The sequence below is a fragment of the Camelus bactrianus genome, chromosome 1 (genome assembly GCF_048773025.1).
Source record: "Camelus bactrianus isolate YW-2024 breed Bactrian camel chromosome 1, ASM4877302v1, whole genome shotgun sequence".
Taxonomy (NCBI): Eukaryota; Metazoa; Chordata; class Mammalia; order Artiodactyla; family Camelidae; genus Camelus; species Camelus bactrianus.
The window spans coordinates 80,561,259-80,583,722 of record NC_133539.1 but is presented as its reverse complement, the minus strand read 5'-3'; the positions used below and the strand labels follow the sequence as shown (position 1 = coordinate 80,583,722).

The 22,464-nt window shown below is 41.6% G+C and overlaps 1 protein-coding gene across 4 annotated transcripts in view; it reads left to right on the top strand.

Annotated features, from left to right (window-relative positions):
• Nucleotides 1-22,464, top strand: part of FNDC3B (fibronectin type III domain containing 3B) — a 312,085-nt gene that overhangs the window by 271,936 nt on the left and 17,685 nt on the right. For all 4 annotated transcript variants that reach the window (XM_074367878.1, XM_074367872.1, XM_074367879.1 and 1 more), the window contains 2 exons: nt 1,833-2,113; nt 12,113-12,325. In XM_074367878.1, coding sequence (XP_074223979.1) covers nt 1,833-2,113; nt 12,113-12,325 — 494 coding nt within the window. The remainder of the gene's footprint in view (nt 1-1,832; nt 2,114-12,112; nt 12,326-22,464) is intronic.

Genomic DNA, 22,464 nt, shown 5'->3' with positions numbered 1-22,464 from the left:
GACTACTTTCCTTTAGTTTTATAATTTGTCCTCATAAGCTCTCCTATGAAGTAAACTAAATTTTAGAGTACAGTTTTTATAAGGAGGTTGCCAAATGTTTTATAAGGAAAAAAAATACTGTAATAGCATTTATTGAGTGCATACTCTGTATCAGGTACTGTTCTAGTTGCCAGAGCTACAGCAGTGAACCCAGCAGACAGCCTTGACCTTATAGAACTTACGTTCTTATCAAGGCAGTAATTAAATGAAGTATATACTATGTTGGTCTATGGTGGTAAATGCTATGATGGGAAAAAAGGCAAAGAAGGGAAATAGGAAATGAGATGGGTCACAGGGATTTGGGTAGGGCGACTGCAAGTTTAAATGTGTTCAGAGAAGTCTCCCTGAAAAGGCAGTGCTTGAGAGGAGGCCTGGAGGAGATGATTGGATGGGCTGTGCAGATGTCTGGAGAAAAGCTTTGTGCACAGAAGGGGCAGCAAGTTGCAAAGGCCCTGAGGTGAGGGCAAACTTGGTGTCCCTGTGGAACATCAAGGAAGAAGTGTGGCTGGAGCAGAGGGAGTGAGGGGCAGAGTAGTAGATGATGAAGGCAGAGATGAAGGAGGGTAGTTGTACAAGATTAGTCTTTCAAAGTTTATTCTGTATGTAATGGGAGGTCATTGACGGGACTTGAACAGTGAATACAGTCTGAGGGGCGAGGGCTGACAGAAATTCCAGCTAGAGGGTCATTACAATAACCAGATGAGAGAATATAGTTGTCTAGGGTGGTAAAGGATGTGCTGATGGCTTGGGTAGGGGTATGAGAGGAAGAAAGATGTCCAGCAATGACTTGGAGATAGGACTTGAGCAGCCTGAAGGATGGGGAAAACCACTGGAGGTGCGGTGGGGTTTTGGGGTGAGCAGGGATGGGGTGGAGACTTGGAGCTGTGCGGACACTTGAGTTGGAGATGCCTATTTGACATTCAAGTGGAGATACTCAAAAAGCAGTTGAATACACTAACCTGGCATTCAGGGCAGAAGTCTGAGCTACACAGATAAATTTGGGAGTAGGATACAAATGACATTTACCCCGAGACAAGATGAGATGTCCAAGAGTTTAAGCAGAAATAGCGTGCACGCCTGAGGCCTGGTGCCCTCCAGGGTTAAGAGATCCCAGTAATGAGTAGCAACCAGCAGAGGTGATTGAGAAGCAGCAGCAGGTAAGTAGAAACAAGAGGACAGGTCCCAGACACCAAGTGAGTAAATACTCGAAAGCAGTGAGTGATCAGGTGTCAGCTGTGGCGCTCAAGTAAAGTCAGGTGAGGGCTGAGAACTGACTTCAGATATGAGTTTAGCACTCACATGGAAAATAGTAGATATCGTTTCTAAAACTCCTGTAGCTCTTACGGGGCAGCACTTGAGTTAGAAGTCATATTACGGAATTTCAGTCCCAGCTTGGTGTCTAAATCCAAGGCCTGAGTTATTTAACCTGACTTTGAGTTCCCTCCTTTGTGAAAGGCAGATAAGAATACTTGCCGTTTACTACTGACTTCAGACAATTATTGAGAAGATTGCATAAGACAATACATAAACTGAAGTGGGCTGTGCAAAATATAAAACGTATTTTTAAATAATTTTTCTTAAGAGATGATGATGGCAATGTTATTAGCAGAAAAGATGTGATTTTGGAAAGTGTTTATTAGATTAAAGTGAACATTGTGGAGGATTTATTTCTACCTACGTTTCTGGCAGTAATCATGTATTACGTTAGATTTATTTACCGGCACCTAATGTGGAGGCGTTTAGAATGTACTCATGTGGTAATACGGACTTTGTCTCGCTGTTCTGTTTTTCAGGCTGTTAATCAAGCCGGAGCAGGACCGTACAGTGAGCTTGTCCTTTGCCAGACGCCAGCAACGGCCCCTGACCCTGTCTCCACTCTATGTGTCCTGGAGGAGGAGACCCTCAATGCCTATCCTGATTCGCCTTCTGTGTGCCTTGTACTGAACTGGGAAGAGCCGTGCAATAATGGATCTGAAATCCTTGCTTACAATATCGATCTTGGAGACACTAGCATCACCGTGGGCAATACCACCACCCATGTTATAAAAGATCTCCTTCCAGAAACCACCTACCGGTAAGTGCAGAAAGGTAGAAATCAAAGCTGCATTGACACCTCAGCACTTGAGGCCAGAGACCCTTCAGGTCCTAAAGGCCAAAAGGGTGCAATCCAGTCATTCTTAATATATTTCAGAATACTAAAGGCAAATACAGCTTAAAAACTTGTACTGCTTTTTACTTAAAGAATTGGTTACTAGAGGAGGGGAGGGTATAGCTCAGTGGTAGAGTGAGCACTTAGTATGCACGAGGTCCTGGGTTCAATTCCCGGGGCCTCCATTAAAATAAAGAGTCGGTTACAAATTGATATAATTCCTACCCCTTGAAGGGGCATTTCACTTATCATTTTAAATCAGTTCCTCCCTCATGGTCTTTTGATAAACTACTTTTGTTGGTATTTTTACTGTGACTCATTGCCCTGTGAACACCTTCTGTTCCCACCGTGGACTTACCCACATCTGAAGCAGGCTCTGCCATTCTTCTGAATCTCCAAAGCAGATACCGTATTACAAAGCATTTGTGATGTAGCTTTTACTTGACATTTTACAAGGGAGGAGAGGAAAGAAGTTACATCAGACTCCACCCAGCCAAACTCAGTTACCACCTGCATTCTTCCTTTCCCCCAGAGTTCCCATCTCGGAGCCAGCCGCCTCTCCTTCCTCTTCTCATACTCCTTTTTCTCAACATGGCCTCTTAAGATTTCAAGTCACTTAGCTCTGTCCCCAAGATGCCATAGCTTGGGGACAAAAACAAGAACAAAAAGTTTATGAGTAGTGTTGGACAAGTACAGGAACTTTCTGGTTACTCCGGTGTGCCCTACCAGGGTGTCTCCCTTTGTCAGATTAAATGGCTTCTCAAGGAGGGGAAGTAGAGCATGGATTCAGGCACAGGTCCTTAGCTATGTCTTTAGGCAAGTTACCTAAGTTCTCTGGGTCTCAGCTTCTTCCACAAAATGAGGAGAACAGTATTACTTACCTCATAAGCATGTTGTAAGTAGTAAATAAATGAATATTAAATGTTGAATCCGGAAGTACATAGCAAATGCACAGTAATTCTCCTCCTCCTCAAGATCGTCAGCCAGGAAAACTGGTTCTTGGGGTAGAGGGGGAATGAAGGGCAGGCAGGTAAACTTGCTGCTGAAAGGGGTCTTATCATTTTACTTATCTTTTTTCTGCATGTTTTCTAATGTTGTAGTCTGATAGACTACCCTTTTAATCCTCAGAAGCTGAAGAAAGAAATCAGCTAAGCAGCCGGAAGATACAAAAGTTCCATCCTGCCTTAACATACTATCTCTGCTCTTTCTCTCTCCTACCATATATTTTATGAATAATTCATATAAATGTATTCATTTTGCTTTTCAAAACAGTGACAGTTACTTGTTTACTCTTTCCTTCTTTTAAGAAAACCCTTTTGGGCACAATCTTGTGTGCCGTGGGTCTGTAAAATAGTGATGTACACTATCCTTGCCCTCAGAGCAGTCAGAGTTGGGGAACACTTAAACAGCAACGTAAGACAGTAGGTGATGGTGGTATCACAGGCTGCAGATAACCCTATACAGAGCCCTGTTGGTGTTTCAGAGAGGAAGACCCAGGGTTGAGAATGGTCAAGGTGGTTTGCAGTGGGACTCGAGATAGAAACTAAATAAAGGAGGTGTAACTTACATGGATAACGAGGCAGGCCAAGGGCGTCTTTTCACTTCTAGCTGGTCTCAGAAAACCAGTCTCTTCTTTCATTTGCTGACCAAGTGCTAAGTGTCCAGAGCACTGTAATCAAGTGCTGAGGAAATCCAGAGGTGACTAAACCCAGGCCTTGGCCTCAGAGACTTTCCCTAGTGATGATGCGCTAAGGAGACCTGACCTGACAAGAAGATAACAGGTATATCTCTGGGGGAAAATGACCAAGTTAGTGTCAGTCCCTAGCTGCTTCTGAGAGACCACATGTCCGGAATATTGCCTGACTTGGATCCCTCAGGCTAGAAAACCAGTTACGAGGCCACTGGTTCAGGGCTCACCAAAAGATTTAGTGTCCAGTGTGATCCACACCCATGTCTGCACCACAGTGGACTCAAATCCTCAAGTCAGTCCTTTGAGCACTCGGGTCAGAAATCATAAAAGGGCTTTTAGGGTAAGATGTTAGCCCAAGAATTTTGCTTCTTCCTGACACATGTACCTTAAAGGTGGCTTAAATGATTATAAAGGTTTAAGGTCTGTGGAAGGTGGATGTGGGAGGAATGCTGTTTATTAGTCAGCGTACAGTCAAATGGCTGCAGGAAAGGAATCTAGAACGCAAAGGCTCAGGTGAGGGAACGGAAGAAGGGGGTCCTTTCTCAACGATGAAATGCCAGTTGCAGTGGAAATTATCAAGAATATCTTCCACATAAGTGGTTGATTTAAAGACATGTTTAAAAGTACCTCAGAGGATAATTCTGTTACGGAGATGAAGTGGTTTAGTGATGTAGCAACTATAGAATAATGAAGTTAGACTTGGATAGTGAAACCTCAAGAATCTATTTTGAAAGCATTCAATGGTGCAGCATAAGTAATTCAAGTCAGTGTTAATATGCAGTGTGTTCATGTGCTGATGTATTGAGCCGGGTGTGGAGAGCCACCTTGGGAGGATATCACCTCTTAACCTAACAGGGTAGCTCGGAAGACACCATTGTAGACGGACTGCATGGAATATGTACAGCTTTAGAAATGACAGAGCTTGGCCCTGAGTCAGCTTGTGTGTTCTTGGCCATTTTAGTCAGAGTCTTTGCTGGCTGATTAATAAATAAATTGGATGTTTCATATTTAATATATTAAAATTAATATCCCTGTGTAAAATCATCCTTTGTCCAACTTAAGGAATCTTGTTTCTGGAGCACCCAGTTGGATACTCTATAGTAGAACTCTGGTCAACCTATTCACGTTCTTTTATGTTTCAGAAACACAATTGCAGTAATTGTAGTGAAATACAAAATGAGTATTTCAAGGAACTGAGGGTATAATTTTGGTCCAATCAACTTTTACCTCACCTTTTTGTGTCCCATAAATTGGTTAAAATATAAGTGAACAGATCATGATGTTCTAGATAAAAATGTGGAATAAACATTTTAAGCAGACTATGGGGCTTGGATAAAAAAGGACTTGTTTCTTTTGTTTGTATTTTTAAACCTTCAGCAGTTACACATTGTTCTCACACTGAATTCATTCTTTCTCTGTCTTGCTGGGACAGAAATGTGCACCTCTCTAGCACACCTGCTGACACAAAAATGGGTCCTTCCCTTCTTTCTCCAGCAGTGCTTGCCAAACCACGCACAGCTTACTGACACCCTGTATAGAATTTGGTTGGAATTACAGTGCTATTTTTAAAGCATTACTTTTAAGCTTAGAACTGAGTTTAAAATTGAGTTTGTGCTTTGGTTTGAGGAGGGGGAAAAAAAACAGAGACGTAACTTTCCTTTTTGCATGCTTCCAGCCACACAGAGCCCCCCAAAAAGCCTGTTTGTGAGCTGAGAGCGTCAAGATTGCCTGGTGTCATCCCTTCCCAGTGCCCTGATGTGGGCATCTCCAGTGATGTAGCAGTAGTTTCAGTTCCTGCTCACCAGCCAGTCCATTCCATTTGTGTACGACTCTGCTTCTAAAGAGTTTCCCTTATTTTGGCTAAAAATTTACTCAATTGATCCTGGAGCTTCCTCTAGAGCAGTGATTCCCAAAGTGTGGTTCCTGGACCAGCAGCAGCACGACCACCCAGAAACTTGTTAAAATGCAATTTATCAGGCCCTCTTGGAGACCTACTGAGTCCGCAGCTCTAGGGGTGGGGCCTGACACTCTGTGCTTTAAGTAGCCCTGCAGAAGATTTTGATGTATGTTAGAGTTTGAGAACCTCTGCCCTAGAGCAGTGATTCTTGAATCTGTGCAGGAATCACCTGGAAGCTTTTGCAAAATACAGAAGTTTGAGCCCTACTCCTGGGGCCTAGACTAAGCCTCATCTTATAATGGCATCTGTTCCCTACTTAGCCATCCTCACTTCATTCACATCTGTCGTCACTGGCATGGGTTTTCTAAAACCCCCTCCATCCTCATCATCGGGTGATTTCTGTTTCTTGATGGCCTCTTTAATGAGTAGTGCCCTGGTCTGCAGGAATGGTCTGGCTGGCCGGCTCAGAGCAAGACTGTCACCTTCCTCATTCTCCATATTGAACAGTTAGTGAGGTTGCATAAGATTTTTTTTTTTTTTTTTGGCAACCTCATTATACTAAGCTGGCAGACAACTAAAACTTAAGTAGATGTGCTTGCTATGTTCATTTGTGCTCTTTTTGCTAGGTAAAATGGGATGAAAATAATGTTTGTTTTGAGTCCTTACTATATGTCACAAGCACTACATTAGCCTGGCAAGTAGTGAATCATAAATCATTTCATCCTAACAGGATGAAGTGGACTTTATAAGGAAGAAAGTTCTGAGTAGTTCAAAAGTAGTGGACCAGAGTCGGACAGCCTTGACATCGATCCTGGGTCCCTCACTCATTGCCTCTGTGACCTCTGGGAAATAATTTAAGCTCTCTGTGCTTCAGTTTTCTGATCTGTAAAATGGGGATACTTGCTTTAACTACCTAAAGGGTTGTTGTGTGTTTGAGACTTCAGGCACCTTGTGTGGGACCTGACACATACCACGTAAGCACTCGATAAATGATCTGTTGCCAGTGTTTGGTAAGGAAGAAGTGAGCTAGCAGGTGGGTTGTGACCAGATTAGCGGTGGAACTGTGTGTGGAAATCTGGCATTATCCTTTACGCCAAGGGAGACATTTAAGGTTGCTTTCCTGTCAAGGCAGGGCACAAAAAAATGCAAGTATGTGCCTGGAGACGGGATGGTGGCACGGACGTATGAGAAGCTGTCAGAAGTAGCTTGGTTGAACAGAGGGATGAATCTGAGCCAGCAAAGCAAAATCCCTTTCCAGGGAGCCTTCTCTGAATAATTTTAAACACATCTTTTCCCCCAAAGATTAAACTACTGTTTAATATTTCCTCAGAAGGCATCTGATTATGATTCTATTTCATATTCCTCTCTTCTTAGATGATTAGATGGTGGGTGAGGGGTGGGGTGGAGTGAAAAGCCCGTCTTTTGTTGCTTAGGCCTGTCCTGCCCCAACTCTTTATGGGGGAAGAGCAGCTATCCTCACTGTCCCCTCAGCCCCGCGTTCAAGACACCCTGATTCCCGGGGTGGCTAATTATGATTAAGGAGTCACCTTCCCCCGGTGAGGAAGCTTTTGTTTTCAAAGTCATTCTTTTAACATATGTAGGGTCGTTTGAGAGCGAGAACACGTGTGTGTAAAGTGCATTATGGAAGGCTAGGACCTTCTGAAGCAGTGATGTATTTGGCATCTAAAATTAGATACTTTAGTAGTGGATTTTCAATCAAAATTTATAAAGAATATGCTTCTTAATTTGATTTATTCAGTATTATCAGTGTATTGATGGATATTGCAGACTTCTGGATACTTGAAGAGATTTTCCACATCAGTCTGGCCAAAGCAGAGCTTCTCAGAGTTAAATCACTTCCCTAAATGCAAAGCATTTCTTTTGTTTAATTTGTAGAGTTTAAGATTTCAGAAACTGATATACATTGCATGGTTCGTTTGGTTTTTTAAGTGCAGACCCTATCTAAATGTTAAGATTAACATGTTACCGCAATTTAAGAGAAAACTTCTCAAGTTTGGGTTTGGGATAGACTTTAATAAAACGTGAAAATCAGTTTTTTCTGAGGTGAATTCTTGGAATTGTTCGTCGGGTTAGTGTTTGTTTTCTTCATTAGTCCTGGGTGAGCTCTCACAGGAATTAGGAAATCATTTTCACATACTGCATTTTTTCATCCCAAAACAAAAGAAGTATTAACTACCTTAGTCCTTGTTCAGTTTTTTCACCCTCCTAGACTCACAGGTTCTTAATACTTTTACCAGAATGCAAGAAGACATGGCCTCATTTCATTTGATCAGTTCCTCAGTTCTGTTTGTTTTGATCATAACTTTATCATTAAAACTAATTAACGTTATTATCCAGTACATCAGCTACCCAGAGAAAATATTTTCCATGCATTTTTACTGAAACACATTTTGCATGGAGTGAAACAGTAGGATCACCTTGAAAACAAAGTGAGCTTGGCTCTGGAGGACAATAGGCAGGCAGGTGGAAGGAATTCCGTCTTGACCTCTGAGCTCTAGGCGTACCCGTGCCCAGAATAACGGGAAAGAATGGCAGTCTGGACAGTAGAAAGACATTAATATAAACCTTGTAAGTGAGGGAATTTGTACACCATTGAAAAAAGACTAAGACAAAGTCTGGCTTAATTCCCTTTTCCTAAGTAGGGAAAAAAAGGCAATTTCTACCACCCTGATGACCAGTTTTTAAAAAAGATTTTTCCTCTCCAGTTGCAGAAAAATTTCTTTTCCAATCGTAAGAAAAAAAAAACTCTTATATTAATACCATACGGCTATTTTACAAGACTCTTGTTGGGAGACAAGAAGAGTTTATTGTAGTCTTTGAGTGTTATGTTGAGAACCTGACATTGCCTTATCTACAAGAGACCTGGTGTAGCCTTAGTATAATAGACTCTGGGAAAAGTAAGTCTCTTCATAATGGAATTTTTGCTATACTTTATCAGAGATAAGTGTTTACTGCGTTCCAGACAGTGAGGCAGATATTCATCCAGTTTGGGGTTATGTATTGAGCTGATATATAAACATTTATGTGCAGGTTTTTGTGTAAACATAAACTTTTCATTTCTCTAGAGTAAAGCCCAAGAAGTGGGATTGCTGGGTCATAATGATAAGTTAATGTTAAAGTTTATAAGAAACTTTAAAAAAAAAGTTTTCCAATGTTGTTATAATACACTTTGCATTTTGCACCAGCAAAATATGAGACTTTCAGTTGTTCCTTATCCTATTAAGCACTTTTTATTTTAACCATTTTAATAGGGATATAGTGGTACTTCAATGTAGTTTTAATTTTCATTTTTCCTAATGGCTAATGATGTTAAACATCTTTTCGTGTGCTTATTTGCCACGTATATATCCTCTTTGGTGGAATGTATGTTCCAGTCTTTTGCTTATCTTTTAATTGGGTTGTTTGGTTACTGTTGAGTTTTGAGCGGTCTTACACATTCTGGGTACAATTCCTTTGTCAAATATATAATTTGTAGATATTTTTCTCTGTAGCTTGTCCTCATTCTCCAAAAGTGCAAAACTGTTCAATTTTGATGAAATCCAGTTTTTCAGTTTTTTTTCTTTTATGGATCATGCTTTTCACATCGTATCTAAAAGCTCTTTAATTCTAAGCAACAAATATTTTCTCATGTTTTTTTTTCTTAAAAGTTTTATATTTTACATTCTACTTTTAGATCTATGATACATTCTGAGTTAAATTTTGAATTAAATATGAGGTTTAGATTATTGAAGTTTATTTTTCCTTTCGATAGCCAATTGTTCCAATACCACTTTAGAAAGACTGTTCATTCTTCATTGAATTACTTTCACACGTTTGTCGAAAATCTATTGGTCATATTTATGTGGATCTATTTCTGGAATCTCTATTCTGTTGATCTTTGTGTCTCTCCCTTTACCAGTACCACACTATCTTGATGACTGTAGTTTTTACAGTAAGCTCTAAATCAAGTAGTGTGATTCTTCCAACTTTATTCTTACTTTTCAAATTTGTGTTGGCAATTTTAGTTCCTTTACCTTGCCACATAACTTTTAGAATCAGCTTATCTATTCTAAGAAGAATCCTGCTGGAATTCTATTAGAATTGCATTACATTTATAGATCAATTTGGGGAGAATGGATATTCTTTCTGTGTAGAGTCTTCCAATTCATGGTCACTGTGCGCCTCTATTTAGGTGGTCTTTAACAGTCTCAGCAGTGTTGCAGTTTGTTTCTTTATTTCCCATCTCTGTGCCTTTTTCTTCCCCCACTGGCAGGGACTTTGTAGTACCTGATGTTCAATAGGAGTGGTAAGAGTAGACGTCCTTGCTTTGTTGCTGACCTTTCATTTAGTCTTTCAATATTAAGTGTAATGTTAACTGTTGATCTTTCTATAAATGCCGTTTTCAGGTTAAGAAAGTTCCCTTCTATCCATAGTTGGCTGAGAATTTTTATTATGAATGTATGTTTTGATTTCATCAGATGCTTTTGCTGAATCGGTTGATATGATCATGTGGTTTTTCTTCTTCAGGCTGTTAATATGATGGAATTAGCTAAGGGCTAGGGAATGAGGGAATGCAGAAAAGAAGGGAAAAAAGGAGGATTGAAGGATTTTCCCCTGTTCACTCTGACCGTTCAGAGACCTTTTCTTTTTTCGAGCCAGGCTTCTCCTAAAGCTCTCTGTCCATGCAGTTGTCCACTTCTGGATTTTAGGCTGCATTGAGTCCAGTCTGGGGGATAATGGAGGGGAAGAAAATGATGCATTCACTGCTGCTTTGGTGGTAGTTCAGATTCTTCCCCAAATCCTCCTGCTATTTCCTTTTTGGAATTCTTAAATAGCTGCTTCATTTATTTTGTCCAGGTTTAATAGCTGCATTCTTCAGGGGAGAGAGGAGAGAGTGTGCTTACCCCATCTCACCTGGAATTAATCTATTGTGTTTTTTCTTCTTAACGCTTTACAGACATGTTATTAAATTGACTTGCTGAATTATGTAATTTTAGATTTACAGAATTAAGATTAATTTGAGATCCTTTGATGAATTTAGGCAATACCTAAATTTTCTGTTTAAGTATAAGTAATAATTGCTGTAAGTGAGAAGTACGTAAAACTAAATTATAAGAATATTTTAAACTAACCTGTTCCCTGAGCATTTACCTCTTTGTATTTTTTATCATGTGTTTTGAAACACTGTTTCAAGCTCAAATCAAGTTTACATGTTGAAAGTTTTAGAGTCAGTGACACCACACTGCTCATACAGCTCAGTAAGATGCCTTTGTACCTAGCAAGGGGTCTGGGTGCAAGTTTCCACTGGAGGCCTAGTAATGAGGCATGAGGTGGTGGAGGAGATGCAGACCTGGGAAAGATCTTAAGCGGATGAAGCTGTAAAAATGCTGAGGTTACTGAGGGAACTGACCATATGGTACAGGAGAGAGAGCAGAGGGTGGGGTGGGGGCGTGTGTGAGACTTTCAGCCTGAGAACAGAGGAGGAAGGCCTCTGCAGGGGTCTGCAGGCTGCTGAATGCCAGGAGGAAACAAGCTCCAGCAACATGCCGTCGCTGCGGGAAGGGACGTTGAGAATGAAGACAGGCAGTGCCATCAGTGTGTTGTGTGATGACCCTGGAGAACTGTTTCAGTCAACTAGTAAGGAAGTAGAGGAACAAGAAAAATAGGAATAATAGCAGGGCATTGTTTTATATATCTTAAATAATTGACTTAAAATTCCTAGACCATGAGAGCAGTGTAATATATCTTTGTTACCCATAACGCTGCACGTAGTAAACATCTAGGTAAGATTTTTGCATGTCTGAATGACACTCTGTTAGCTTTGGTTAAGGACTAGCAGAGATTGTTGGGTGAGCCTGGAGACAGGGAGGAGAAATGCCCTGTTGAAGAGCTGTTGTCCTTTGTTTCGAACTCTGAAGGAGACTCTCTTATTCTCTTACCTCATTTATTTTTTTTTTATTGCTCACTTACTTCCAAAACTGACTTTGAGCTAGCTAAAGGGTGGCCAGAACAAAATGTAAAAGTAAGTCTTGAGAATGTCTTCCCTTAGACAACAGTTCTTTTCTTTCTTTCTCTTCTATTTTTTTTCCCTTAATTAAAGAACAAAGGGTTATCTTGCTAATGCACTTTTGGGGGCTATTTTTTGGAATGGAGAGGCTCATCTGTCCCCCAGGCTGCCCGTTTCTCTTTCTGTCTTGAATTATTTTAACTCGTTTTCCTTTATTCCATGATACTGCGTATAGGGACAAGTAAGAAACTTGCCACACAGTGTTTATTTCGAATAAGGAATGACTGCTTCTTAAATCTACAACATTTGTGTTTTTTCCCCTTTTTCCAGGATCAGAATTCAGGCCATAAATGAAATTGGAGCTGGGCCGTTCAGTCAATTCATTAAAGCAAAAACCCGGCCGTTACCACCCTTGCCTCCTAGGCTCGAGTGTGCTGCTGCCGGGCCTCAGAGCCTGAAGCTGAAATGGGGAGACAGTAACGCCAAGACCCATGCTGCTGACGACATGGTGTACACGCTGCAGCTGGAGGACAGAAACAAGAGGTGAGGCACGAGGGTACGCGAGAAAATCCTATGGCTTCGGCTTGCCGGATGAAATCTTGTTCATTTGTCCTCTGAAATGCTCTTCCTCCTTGTCCAAAGACTTCCTGTGTATTTGGGTTCTACATTTTGTACACAAAGTTGTATCCTTCATTCTCCATTTGGAATTTTCTAAATTAACATTCTAAAGGTCCTGATTTCCCTCCATGTGATGATATATGTGTTTTTTCTTTCATAAGGCCAGATAACAGAGGGAAATTATCTAAAAAGAAAATGGCCAAATTCAAGTCCACACTGTGTAATAGTGTTATGTTAGTCACGAGTGCAGAGGGAAATAAGACCCAGAAAGAGATATTAACCTCTTTAAATATTCAGTGACCATCGGGACAAACATGTTTACCGATCTGAAATAGCTGTGCTGATGTACAGATGAGGGTTGTACTCTGACTGTGAGCAGTGTGATATCAAATTAACCGGAGCAAATAGGAGATTCTTTTTAAGACTCCATGCTCAGGAAACACTCTTGTCTACAGAAATCAAATCCAGCCTTTCACGTAGTATTTATTTAACCTAGCTCCATTTCCTCTGAAAATGGCCTCCCAGAAGATGGGCGGCTGAATGTATTTGGGAATAATTCAGCTGCAGAGCAAAAGTTAATAACAGCAAATTCTGTTCTCAGAAGTTCAAAAGAGAGAATCAGCTGAAGGAAGTGAGAGATGACCACAAAACCACGACCGCCCGGTGGCGTAGACACAGGCTGCTCCTTCCCGGGGCACACCTGCCAAAGTTCGAACAGCGTGGGGCAGAAGTATTTCTGTCTTTCCTCTTCGAGCAGCATAGTATCCTGCTCTTTTCCACGGGGAACTGGTTCTAGTTAGCACAGAATCCCTGTCCAACCTCCACCTCTGCTCTGTGCTTGAGGGCTCTGAGTCATGTCAGAGCAGTGGAGTCCTGCTGTGTGGAAGGCACTGTGTGAGCTGGGCCTTCCATGGAGACCAAGATCAAGAACAAAAACCAGGCCCTGCCTCCATCTCTGGGAGCGTAATATCGACCTGCAAATAGTTGTGGAACATTAGTGCCATTGGAGAAAAGTGCTCTAGGAGTTTGAAGGGGGGCAGACATAGGGGAAAACATGCAGAGAACATTTGGTCACAAAGATCAGGAACAGCTTTCTGAAACAAGTAACATTTGAACTTGACTTTGGAGGACCTGGCAAACACAATAGTTTGACTTAGAAGAACAAAAAGTGATTGTCCTTTTGGACATTGGTCCTAGTATAGAAAACGTGGAGAAAGTAACGCTACTTTTGGGGTGGCTCATTAGAGATTAAATTCATACTCATTCATAGACAAGATCATTCATCTTGCTGTGCTGTGTGCTCTTGGATGCATTTTCATGGGCTCATTATTTTACTGGTAGGAGACTCATGGACCTTACTGGCAGGAACAGGAATTACAGACTAAAAGAAATCAGGATAAATATATAAAGCTAGCATTTAGGAAAATTTGTAAAATAGTCTACATTTTTTTCCTGGGCTTTTGGCTTGCATTGGTGTTGGGGAGAACCTTCCTTAGAGAATGCTTTCTAGTTGTACTGTTTAGAACAAGTGAAGCCCAGCAACGTTGTTGAAGCTGGTAACAAAACTGAAACTAGAGCCAGCACCTCCTGACTTCCCCATGCAGCTGCCTCTACTGTTAACCTCCAAGAATGTGGGGAGAGTGACCGTTCCCCACCACACCTGCCATCCCCGTCACGCTGCGGTCCTGCCCTGTGCAGGGTAAGCCACCTGAGGTGACTCATACAGAGACTTAGAACAAAAAGCTCCATGAGCACTGGTCCAAATATGTATGCTGTTGTGAGACAATTAAATATGTCAGACAGAAAATAGCAGAATCTAGTAATCAATACTTGCTCTTTCCTTAAAAAAAAAAAAAAAAAAAAAAAAAACAAAGCCCAAGGCCAGCCTTGTTAATCAAATAAATGACTTGCCTAAATGGCAGTTTAAGAAAACTTAGCATTAGGAACAGTGTTTTTCTTAATTTTATGAGCTAGAGTCCAAATTTATCTTTTTAAAATTAATTTTGTCAGTGCTCCCAGAAGTTATTAAAGCGATGGGAATATAGAGCATAATAAATTTTCATTCTATTAGTGGAATTATTTTCCTGGGATTTAAATAGAATGAAACTTGGTCTAATTTGAGTTTGAAGATGACATTCCATAGTGTCTTGAAACTGAACTCTTGTGGTGAGCGGCCCCATGAATCCAAGCCTTTAACTTTGACTCCCGACTCATGAGGGTCGGGGAGAAACACTTTGAGTTGAGTAGACCATAATACTCGCTATTAGCCTGGTCTTTCTCAGTTCTTGTACCCTTGAGGTTCTTTTCGGACTTGGGTCTGGCCTGTTCAGTGAAAGGAACAGCGTTTTCTTCCAAAGAGGCAGCTGTCTTTTTCATTGAACTTGTGGTTGCGAGCATGGTTTCTAGTTGTGGCTTTTGGGAAAAGCGCGCACATTCTTTAGCCTGTGTGTTGATTTCCTTAACCACTAATAAGTTCCCATTATGGATGTAGCAAAAATATTATACATCCTGCTGTGGCCAAGGTGAGAACCAGAGTTAGGTCTGATTGTGGTTTTTAATATACTTTCTTAGCTGTCTCAAAATACTTCTTTTGCCATGTCCACTTGGCTCACCAGTCACTGGGCATTTGAGAGGAGAACAGCTGGTGTCTGAGTCTTAAAACATGTTTTGCAGCAGAAGCACAATGAGCATGAATAACTCCACGCTTGGCAATTAGATTAAAGAGCTGAGTTGATTTTAGCTGCTAAACTATTGGTCCCACTTTTTCCTTGTCTACAAAATAAAGGGATTGAACAGTAAGATGAACTCTGAGGTCCTTCCCCCCTTTTTACCTAAAGCAGTGAATCTTTGTAGATTATTTGTGAGCTAAATCCTCAATAAAAAGGTATCTTTTGTAACTGATTAGGGCATTTTATCTCTTTTTTCTTCATATTTTAGCTTCTGCTTTTGACAAATAAGAAAATGAAAAGATACTAACTTTCCTTAAGAGTAACCACTTAATATCCAAAAGCGCTAAGGCTTTGTTTGCATCTGTAATGTGCTAGATCATATTATGTTTATTTTTATATCTCACAATCAAAATATCTGAAATGACTCAAAGATTTCTAAGTATACTGTTCAGCTAAAAGTATATTTTCAAACTTTCTAAAGGAAACTACTATTTATTGAGCACCTACAGAGTGCCAGGCATTGAGAGCTTAATTTACATTATTTAGTTCTTGACTAAAAAGTGAAATATTTTCTGTGGTAATAGAACTTCTAGCAAAGCTTTCCACCATCTAAGTAAAACAATGTACTGTTTTTGATAAGTTGATTTCCACTTAAGATTATTACAAAGAAGGGAACTATGCTGTGCTTAAGCACTGAATAGACAAAGAAGACCGAGATAGATCCCTTCCCTGAAGGGCTCACAGTCTGGTGGGGGACAGGTGGAACAGACAGATACTTTCAAGCAAATCATGGTGTGGAAGGTTTACAGATTGGCACATGCACAGAATACTGAGGGAAGACAGAAGAATGGCATGTATTTTAGCCCTGAAATTAAATGAATGGAGGAGCCTTATTAGAGAAGGTGACAAGTTGAGTGAATCTTAAAAGGATCCCCATCTTACAGCCTCATGCTGGAGAGACTTAGTGGTAAGGACTCAGGACTGGGTGGAAACAGAGGATACAATTTCCAAAGCACAGAAACAAACCTCCATGTAAATGCTTCTTTCTAGTACTTTTACACGTGGATTTTTTCTTTTTTAATCTGGGGCTACTGCATGTAAATAAAAGGGGTCCCAGAAGGGCATCTTGCCCAAATCCTCAAGGTGAATCAACCCAGCAATCGTCCAGATGACCTAGACTTGCTGGTTGGGAAATTTTTCCCCTTGATCAGGACATTTGTTTCCCATGTATTCAAGATTTTGACCCACAAGATTCCCAGTCCAAGGTCACTGACTACATATTTATACAGCAGCCTCAAAGCAGTGCTTTATATTTATAGGACTAAGTTTATCCCTAGCAGTTAGATTACGATCACTCAGTCATCAGTTTTCTTTTAAATTTTTGCAGTGTGCCAGGTCTTGTGAGGTATGTGGCCTGCCTGTAAGGAGCTTATCTTGCTGAGAAAATAAATTAACATGAAAAAATGAGCAGACAGCACAAGAAGTTTTATTTAATTTCAACAGAAAAACAAAAGTTATATTAGTTTGGCTGTAGCATGATTAAGTCTATTATTATTAACAGATCTAGCGCAGATCTGAATGTCTTTGGTTCCTGTGTATGCAAGAAAAATATATAAGCAAAGTAAACACTTTCATAATGCTGCATTAACCTGATACAGGGATTAGAATAACAAGATCAGCTCGTACATTTTAAGATTATAATGCTGTAACAATGATTTTGAAGATGCATCTGTTTGTGTTATTGAAATGAGATGTTGTGCTGCCCTAACAGAATTTTAGTTGATGCCAATTCTTGTTCTGACCCTGCGGATCCGTGTCCCTGATACTTGTACACAGCACGGAGGCAAGAGGAACTTGGGTTCCAGGAATGCACTTATGGTTCATCTGTTCAGGTTTAGTCAGACAGCCAATGTATTTTAAAACAAGTCTCCAGCAAAATGCAGATGAGGGAGAGGGCTCTAAGTAGAGTGGGTGGTTGCCCCTTGCTCTCCGTTTAACTCAGCCCTTGTGCCCATGACACTTCTCCCTTCAGCCAGCGAAATTGGAGGGGCTTTGTAATGTGTACAGTATGACTGCCTGTTTTCTGTTAGTGAGGGACAGAAAATAATCTGCATGAAGAAACCCTGAAGAAGCACACACTAGGCAACTAATAAAAGTGACGGGGGGGGTGAACTTAATGTACGCCTGTTACAGAACAAACTCCTGCCTATATTCCTCAGAGTGTGTCGCTGAAATAAATGAAATCGATGTAACACAGCTCAGCGCCCACAGAAGGCCCTCAGTATTAGTTTCCGTTGCTTCTCTTGAATGGTCCCCAATTCACATGATCACCCTTTTTGGATAAATGGCATTTTTATATTACCTTTAATAACCAGAAGGCAACTGTGGTTCTTGCAGGAGTGTCAAATCTCTGTTATAATTCCAGATCTGTTCCCGAGTTCCTAGGCGACTTGGAGGCATGTCCCTTAACTTTTTTTGGCCTTAGTTTCTCCCTCTACAAAATGGAGCTAGTGATGCCTGTCTCCAGTTCCCACCTAATGGAAAAAAACATTTTTATTTCTTATGAAAAAGTACAAAAATTCATCCTGAAAAAAAAAAAACTATTGCTAGCTTATGCAGTTTCAGGCTAAAATATTCTGAGCACAGGAAGAGGTGAGAGATGGTAAATGAACTATTTGAGATCTTAATTAGACCCGAAGTAGAATTCAGATTACAGTTTTTTTCTTCTCTTTAAAATGGAATTTCTATTTAAAAATAAATAAGTAACAATGGAATTGGATAGCTTTTTCCTAAGTGAGGGAAGATTGAGGCAAGGCCACCAAAGTAAAAGTGGGCTAATGGAAATTTGGAAGACTCTGGGAAGAGTATGCTTGAAGGTGAGAGTCCCTGCACGTGTTTGAAAGCAAAGGAAAGGAATGGAAAGTTTCAAGGTTCTCAGGTGGTCTTTCGAGAGTCTAGTCATCCTTCCTCTGAATATAAAAAAAATCCCCTTTAAAATGTATCAATTAAGTGCAGTGTAAACAAAATTAGAAATAGGAATTTCATTCTATGTAAAGAGTTTCACCAGTAGCTATAGTGACATTTCTTGGAAAAGGAGCATACAAAAGATCAAAACCAAAAAGTATTGCAGCCTGATTACTCACAAGCCAGGAGTTCCGTGTATGGCTGGGGACATGGGGTAGGAAATTAACTCATTTTCTCATTGGTCTTTCGGGAATCGCTCTTGGCACTTGAGTGCTCAGTCTGCAAACTGGGACTCAGCAACATCCAAACCAGTTTCAGAAAGGCACCTTCCTCACCTCAGGTGTCCCCACGTGATGCCATCTGCTGCCACTTGCATCTGCGTAGACATGGCAGGACTCAGTGTTCTGGGTGGACTGAGGTCACAGGCTCTCCATTCCTGTTTTGACATCCTCCATTCCCAAACATCACCTCAGTCATGGAGCAGGTCCACGCACACACAGTCTGTGGAGCCCAGGGGAGTTAAGATAAAGACAGTGACATGTCATTGTTAAGGTGCAGCTGCATTGAGCTTCTTAAAGCTGTTAGTTTGTGATGTTTTGAAGCGTGCCATTTGCAGCTGTTTGTAGACCACAGACCATTTGAGGTCAGCAGGTTAGATATTTTGAGGGATTAATATTAATGGGCAGTTGTTGGCCTGCAGTGGGCCTGGGGATTATAAGATAGCAACAACGAAGTAAACACACAAACCTTAGCATTGTCTCATATTTTCTACTGCGAATTTGTTATAAGCCATCCAGAGTATTCTTAGATGTTTCTTTCGAAACGAAACTGTCTGAAGGAAACAGATTTTATTGTCACATTTTTTTTCACTGTGAGCTACCATAAGATCCTGTATATATTTCCCTGTGCTATACAGTATAATCTTGTTTATCTATTCTACATTTTAAAATCCCAGTCTGTCCCTTCCCACCCAGATTTTTAAATTAAGTTCTTTGTATATCATCATTTTCCTCTAAAGTGATTTAAAATAAAGACACATTTAAAGATGTAACACATCTGAGTTTTTTCCTTAAGCTGCACTTCAGGCCAAAAATGTCATCTTTCACAACGTGAAAGCCTAAAATACTGAGGTGTAAAGAATTTCTTGAAGATGTCAGTAATCTTGTTTTGCCTATTTAATAAGGAATCTACAACTTCCTTGGTCCTTTCACTTGGATCTCATAAAGAGCCCTGCCAGGTGAATAAGACAATTATCCCAAGTGTCTGGAAACAGCCTGGAGACTGATCGGCTTGTTCAAGTTCATAGTGAAGGTAACAGACTCCCCATTGTGGCCAGGATCTTTGTACCCACCATGAAATACTCTGACAGGCCGGCAGAATAAGCAAATTTATTTTGTATTCATAGATACGTAGGACATTTTTTAAAAAACCACTGCTAAATTACCAGCGTTAAAACCCACGTGTGCTTGTTAGCATTCAAATGCTTCGTTTCTAGGAGATATTACAGTCAAAACTAAAGCCAGTTGGGGGCAGAGCCACAAAGAATTCATTTAGACTGTAAACTTTCAGTGACCTACCAAACGTTCTGCCTTGTTTGTTTCCTCTTCCTAGTAAATATTTGTTTTACTATAAGAGAGCATTCCTCCCGTTTTTCCTTTCCCTGAGTGGAAAAATGCCCAAATTTCCATTCATGGCCAGCACTTCTGTAGGACCCACCACTCCATCTTGACCTGTTTTCAGCAGCAGTTCTTGGCCTGGGGTCACCAGGAGAGGGTGGGTGGTATTCACTGGCACAGCTTTCCCTCCAACTCCAGAAAGCCTAAAGGCGTGGAAGTGGGAGGGATGCCATTCTGGGGACATCCTTGGGCTTTTCCAGCATTGAGAAATGAGTTACATCATTCATGAAACTGGGTGCATTGTCATTAATAGCAGTGTTGCAAACAATAACCACTGGTACGTACCAGGCACTCACAAGTGCTAGTATGTTGTGATGGGTTCTCTCTGAGTTACCCCGTGGAGTTCTCACAGCAGCCCTCTGGGTGGGTAGCCGCTGTCATCAGACCCATTTTACACAGGAGCTAACAGCTTTCTTGGCTGTAGAGCTGAAGATCACAAGGCTGTTGAACCTGAACTCAGACTCAAGTCTGCGGTCTGCAGAGATTATTACCTACCGTGCCTTCAGCCCCTGCACCACAGCAGAGTCCACAGGTGTTTCCACACCTGCCCTCTTAACGTGGTCTCACAGGAGCCCTAGGTCATGGGGATGATGCCTCCAAAGGTATGTGGCCACAGGTAGCAGGGGTTGAGGATGAAGTACACGACCTCTCAGAGGCACTGCCAGTGCGGACCCAGGGCTCCACGGAGACCTTAATGACCTATGATACCATGAGGGTCCCTGTGGCTACATATGCCTCAGCCTGAACTGATGATAGAAAATTACTCAGTGACTTTACTGAACATGTGCTACAGTCTAGGAACCATGCCACCTGCTACTTATTTTTATACATACTTACATATATATCTATGTATCTATATATAATTTCATTGTGTTTCTGTAGCACAGGAGCATTTGTATAATGAAAGTAACAGCGACCATTTCACTTATACTTCTTGGTCACCGAATTAGATTAACTTACTGAGGGGAGAGCTATGTCTAGTGCAGGTCATGACTGATGGCAGCAGAACATCACAAATTCCGGTGGACCTGTTCTGGCTGGGGCAGGAAGTGGGAGGGGCCTGGGTGGCATGCGTTGAGAGCCACAGTGGTCCTCAGGGCACCTTAGCCTGACTAGATGGTTGGTGGCAATCATGGTACAGCTCCTGTAACCATTGGGCACCCTGTGTAGAACTCTTTCTATATGTTGAGCTCAGTGCTGAGTTTTTTACCAACATTTTCACATTTGGCTCTTAAAACAATCTTTGAGGTGGATACTGTCCCTGTTTTGCAGATCAGAGAAATGCTTAGCAGGGGCAAGTGATTTTGCAGTAAGGGACAGAGCTGAGGTTCGCGTCCAGTCTTCCTGAGTGCAAATCTGTGCCCCGCTGCTTCTCACCAACGTGTGGGGAGGCAGAGGGAGAAGTAAAGGGGGTCCAGTCTTCACCAAGCAGTGGGGTGGCCTAGGAGAGGAAACACTCCCCAGTAGTGCATCCCTTGTCACCTGGGCCACCCCCTGGGCTTGAACAGTCAAGGGATTGCGAGCTCAGAGTTTTCGCATCTCCTGCTGGTGTTGTAGGCACTCCAGCTGCTGTAGGTCCTCCCCAGTCCTAGTTGATCCCATTCCAGGGATGATCTCCTTTCCCCAGGGCTTGGGGTAGTGCACTCTGAAGTGATAGGGATCAGGGCCTTCAAGACAGCAGGACTCCTGTCGGCCTCTGGTTGTGACTCATATCCCAGGGCAGGTGGTGCATGAACACATGTGGGGTCTAAGCACTGGCTCTCGGCACGAAGTGTAAGGGGGAGGAAGAGCCGTGGGACAGCTGGGTGACTGCTGCCCTCCTCCTCCTCTTCATGGCAAAGCCGTGCTCTGAGCTCTTGACTCCTTGGTCATTTTAAAATGTGGGGTCTTGAATCATTGTGTCTGGGGATGTATAGCACATGTAATTCCTTCACCACAGGCCTCTGGCTTACTTCTTAATGAGTTTTAAAATTAAGTTGGTCTTTAAAAAAAAAAAGATTTAGGAGAGAGAAAACAATTAAGTTGGTCTTAGTAAAACAAATATTTGATGAATATTTTTAATCTGTCCCCAAGTGGTTCTAGCCACGGGGTGTTAACCTACGGAGCCTCCTGGAGAGGCCACTGTGCAACTGGCTGTAAATCACTGGCTCTGAGGAAAGAAGGTTCTTCCTTCTCCTGCCTCTTGGAATGACAGGAAGTGATTACAGAATCAGGTGAAAGATTATATTCTTGTCGTGTTGGCTTGTGTGCTTCTGTTTTGTTTTGGTTGGTCTTTATTGTTTGAAAGAGAAGTTACTGTCAGCATGTGTAGAAAGAAATTTAGGATCAACAGATACTGATTTGAAGCCTACTCTGTGTAGGAACTGGATCTGTTTCATGAGCTTTCTCATTGAATCCCACCTGTTTTGGGAGAGAGAGACCCTTGCCCGCGCTACACTGACAGGTCTCGGTGGGAGAGGATGAACGGCAGTGTCTGCAGGGCAGTGCCCCTCGCCTCACAGCCGACCCTGCACCTGGGAGGAAGGAAAATAAGCTCCATGTCAGCCGACAGCCATGGAGATGACCTCTCAGAAGGGACAGTGGAATTTCTTTAAAATCCTGTCTTCTCGGCATTATAAAATGATGATAACTAACACACATTGAGGGGTTATTACTTGTCAAGACTGTTCTGAGTACTTCTTTTTTACTAACCCACTTACACCTTGCACCAGCTCTGTGAGGTCGGTTCTGACATTGTCTTTATTGCACTGTCCCT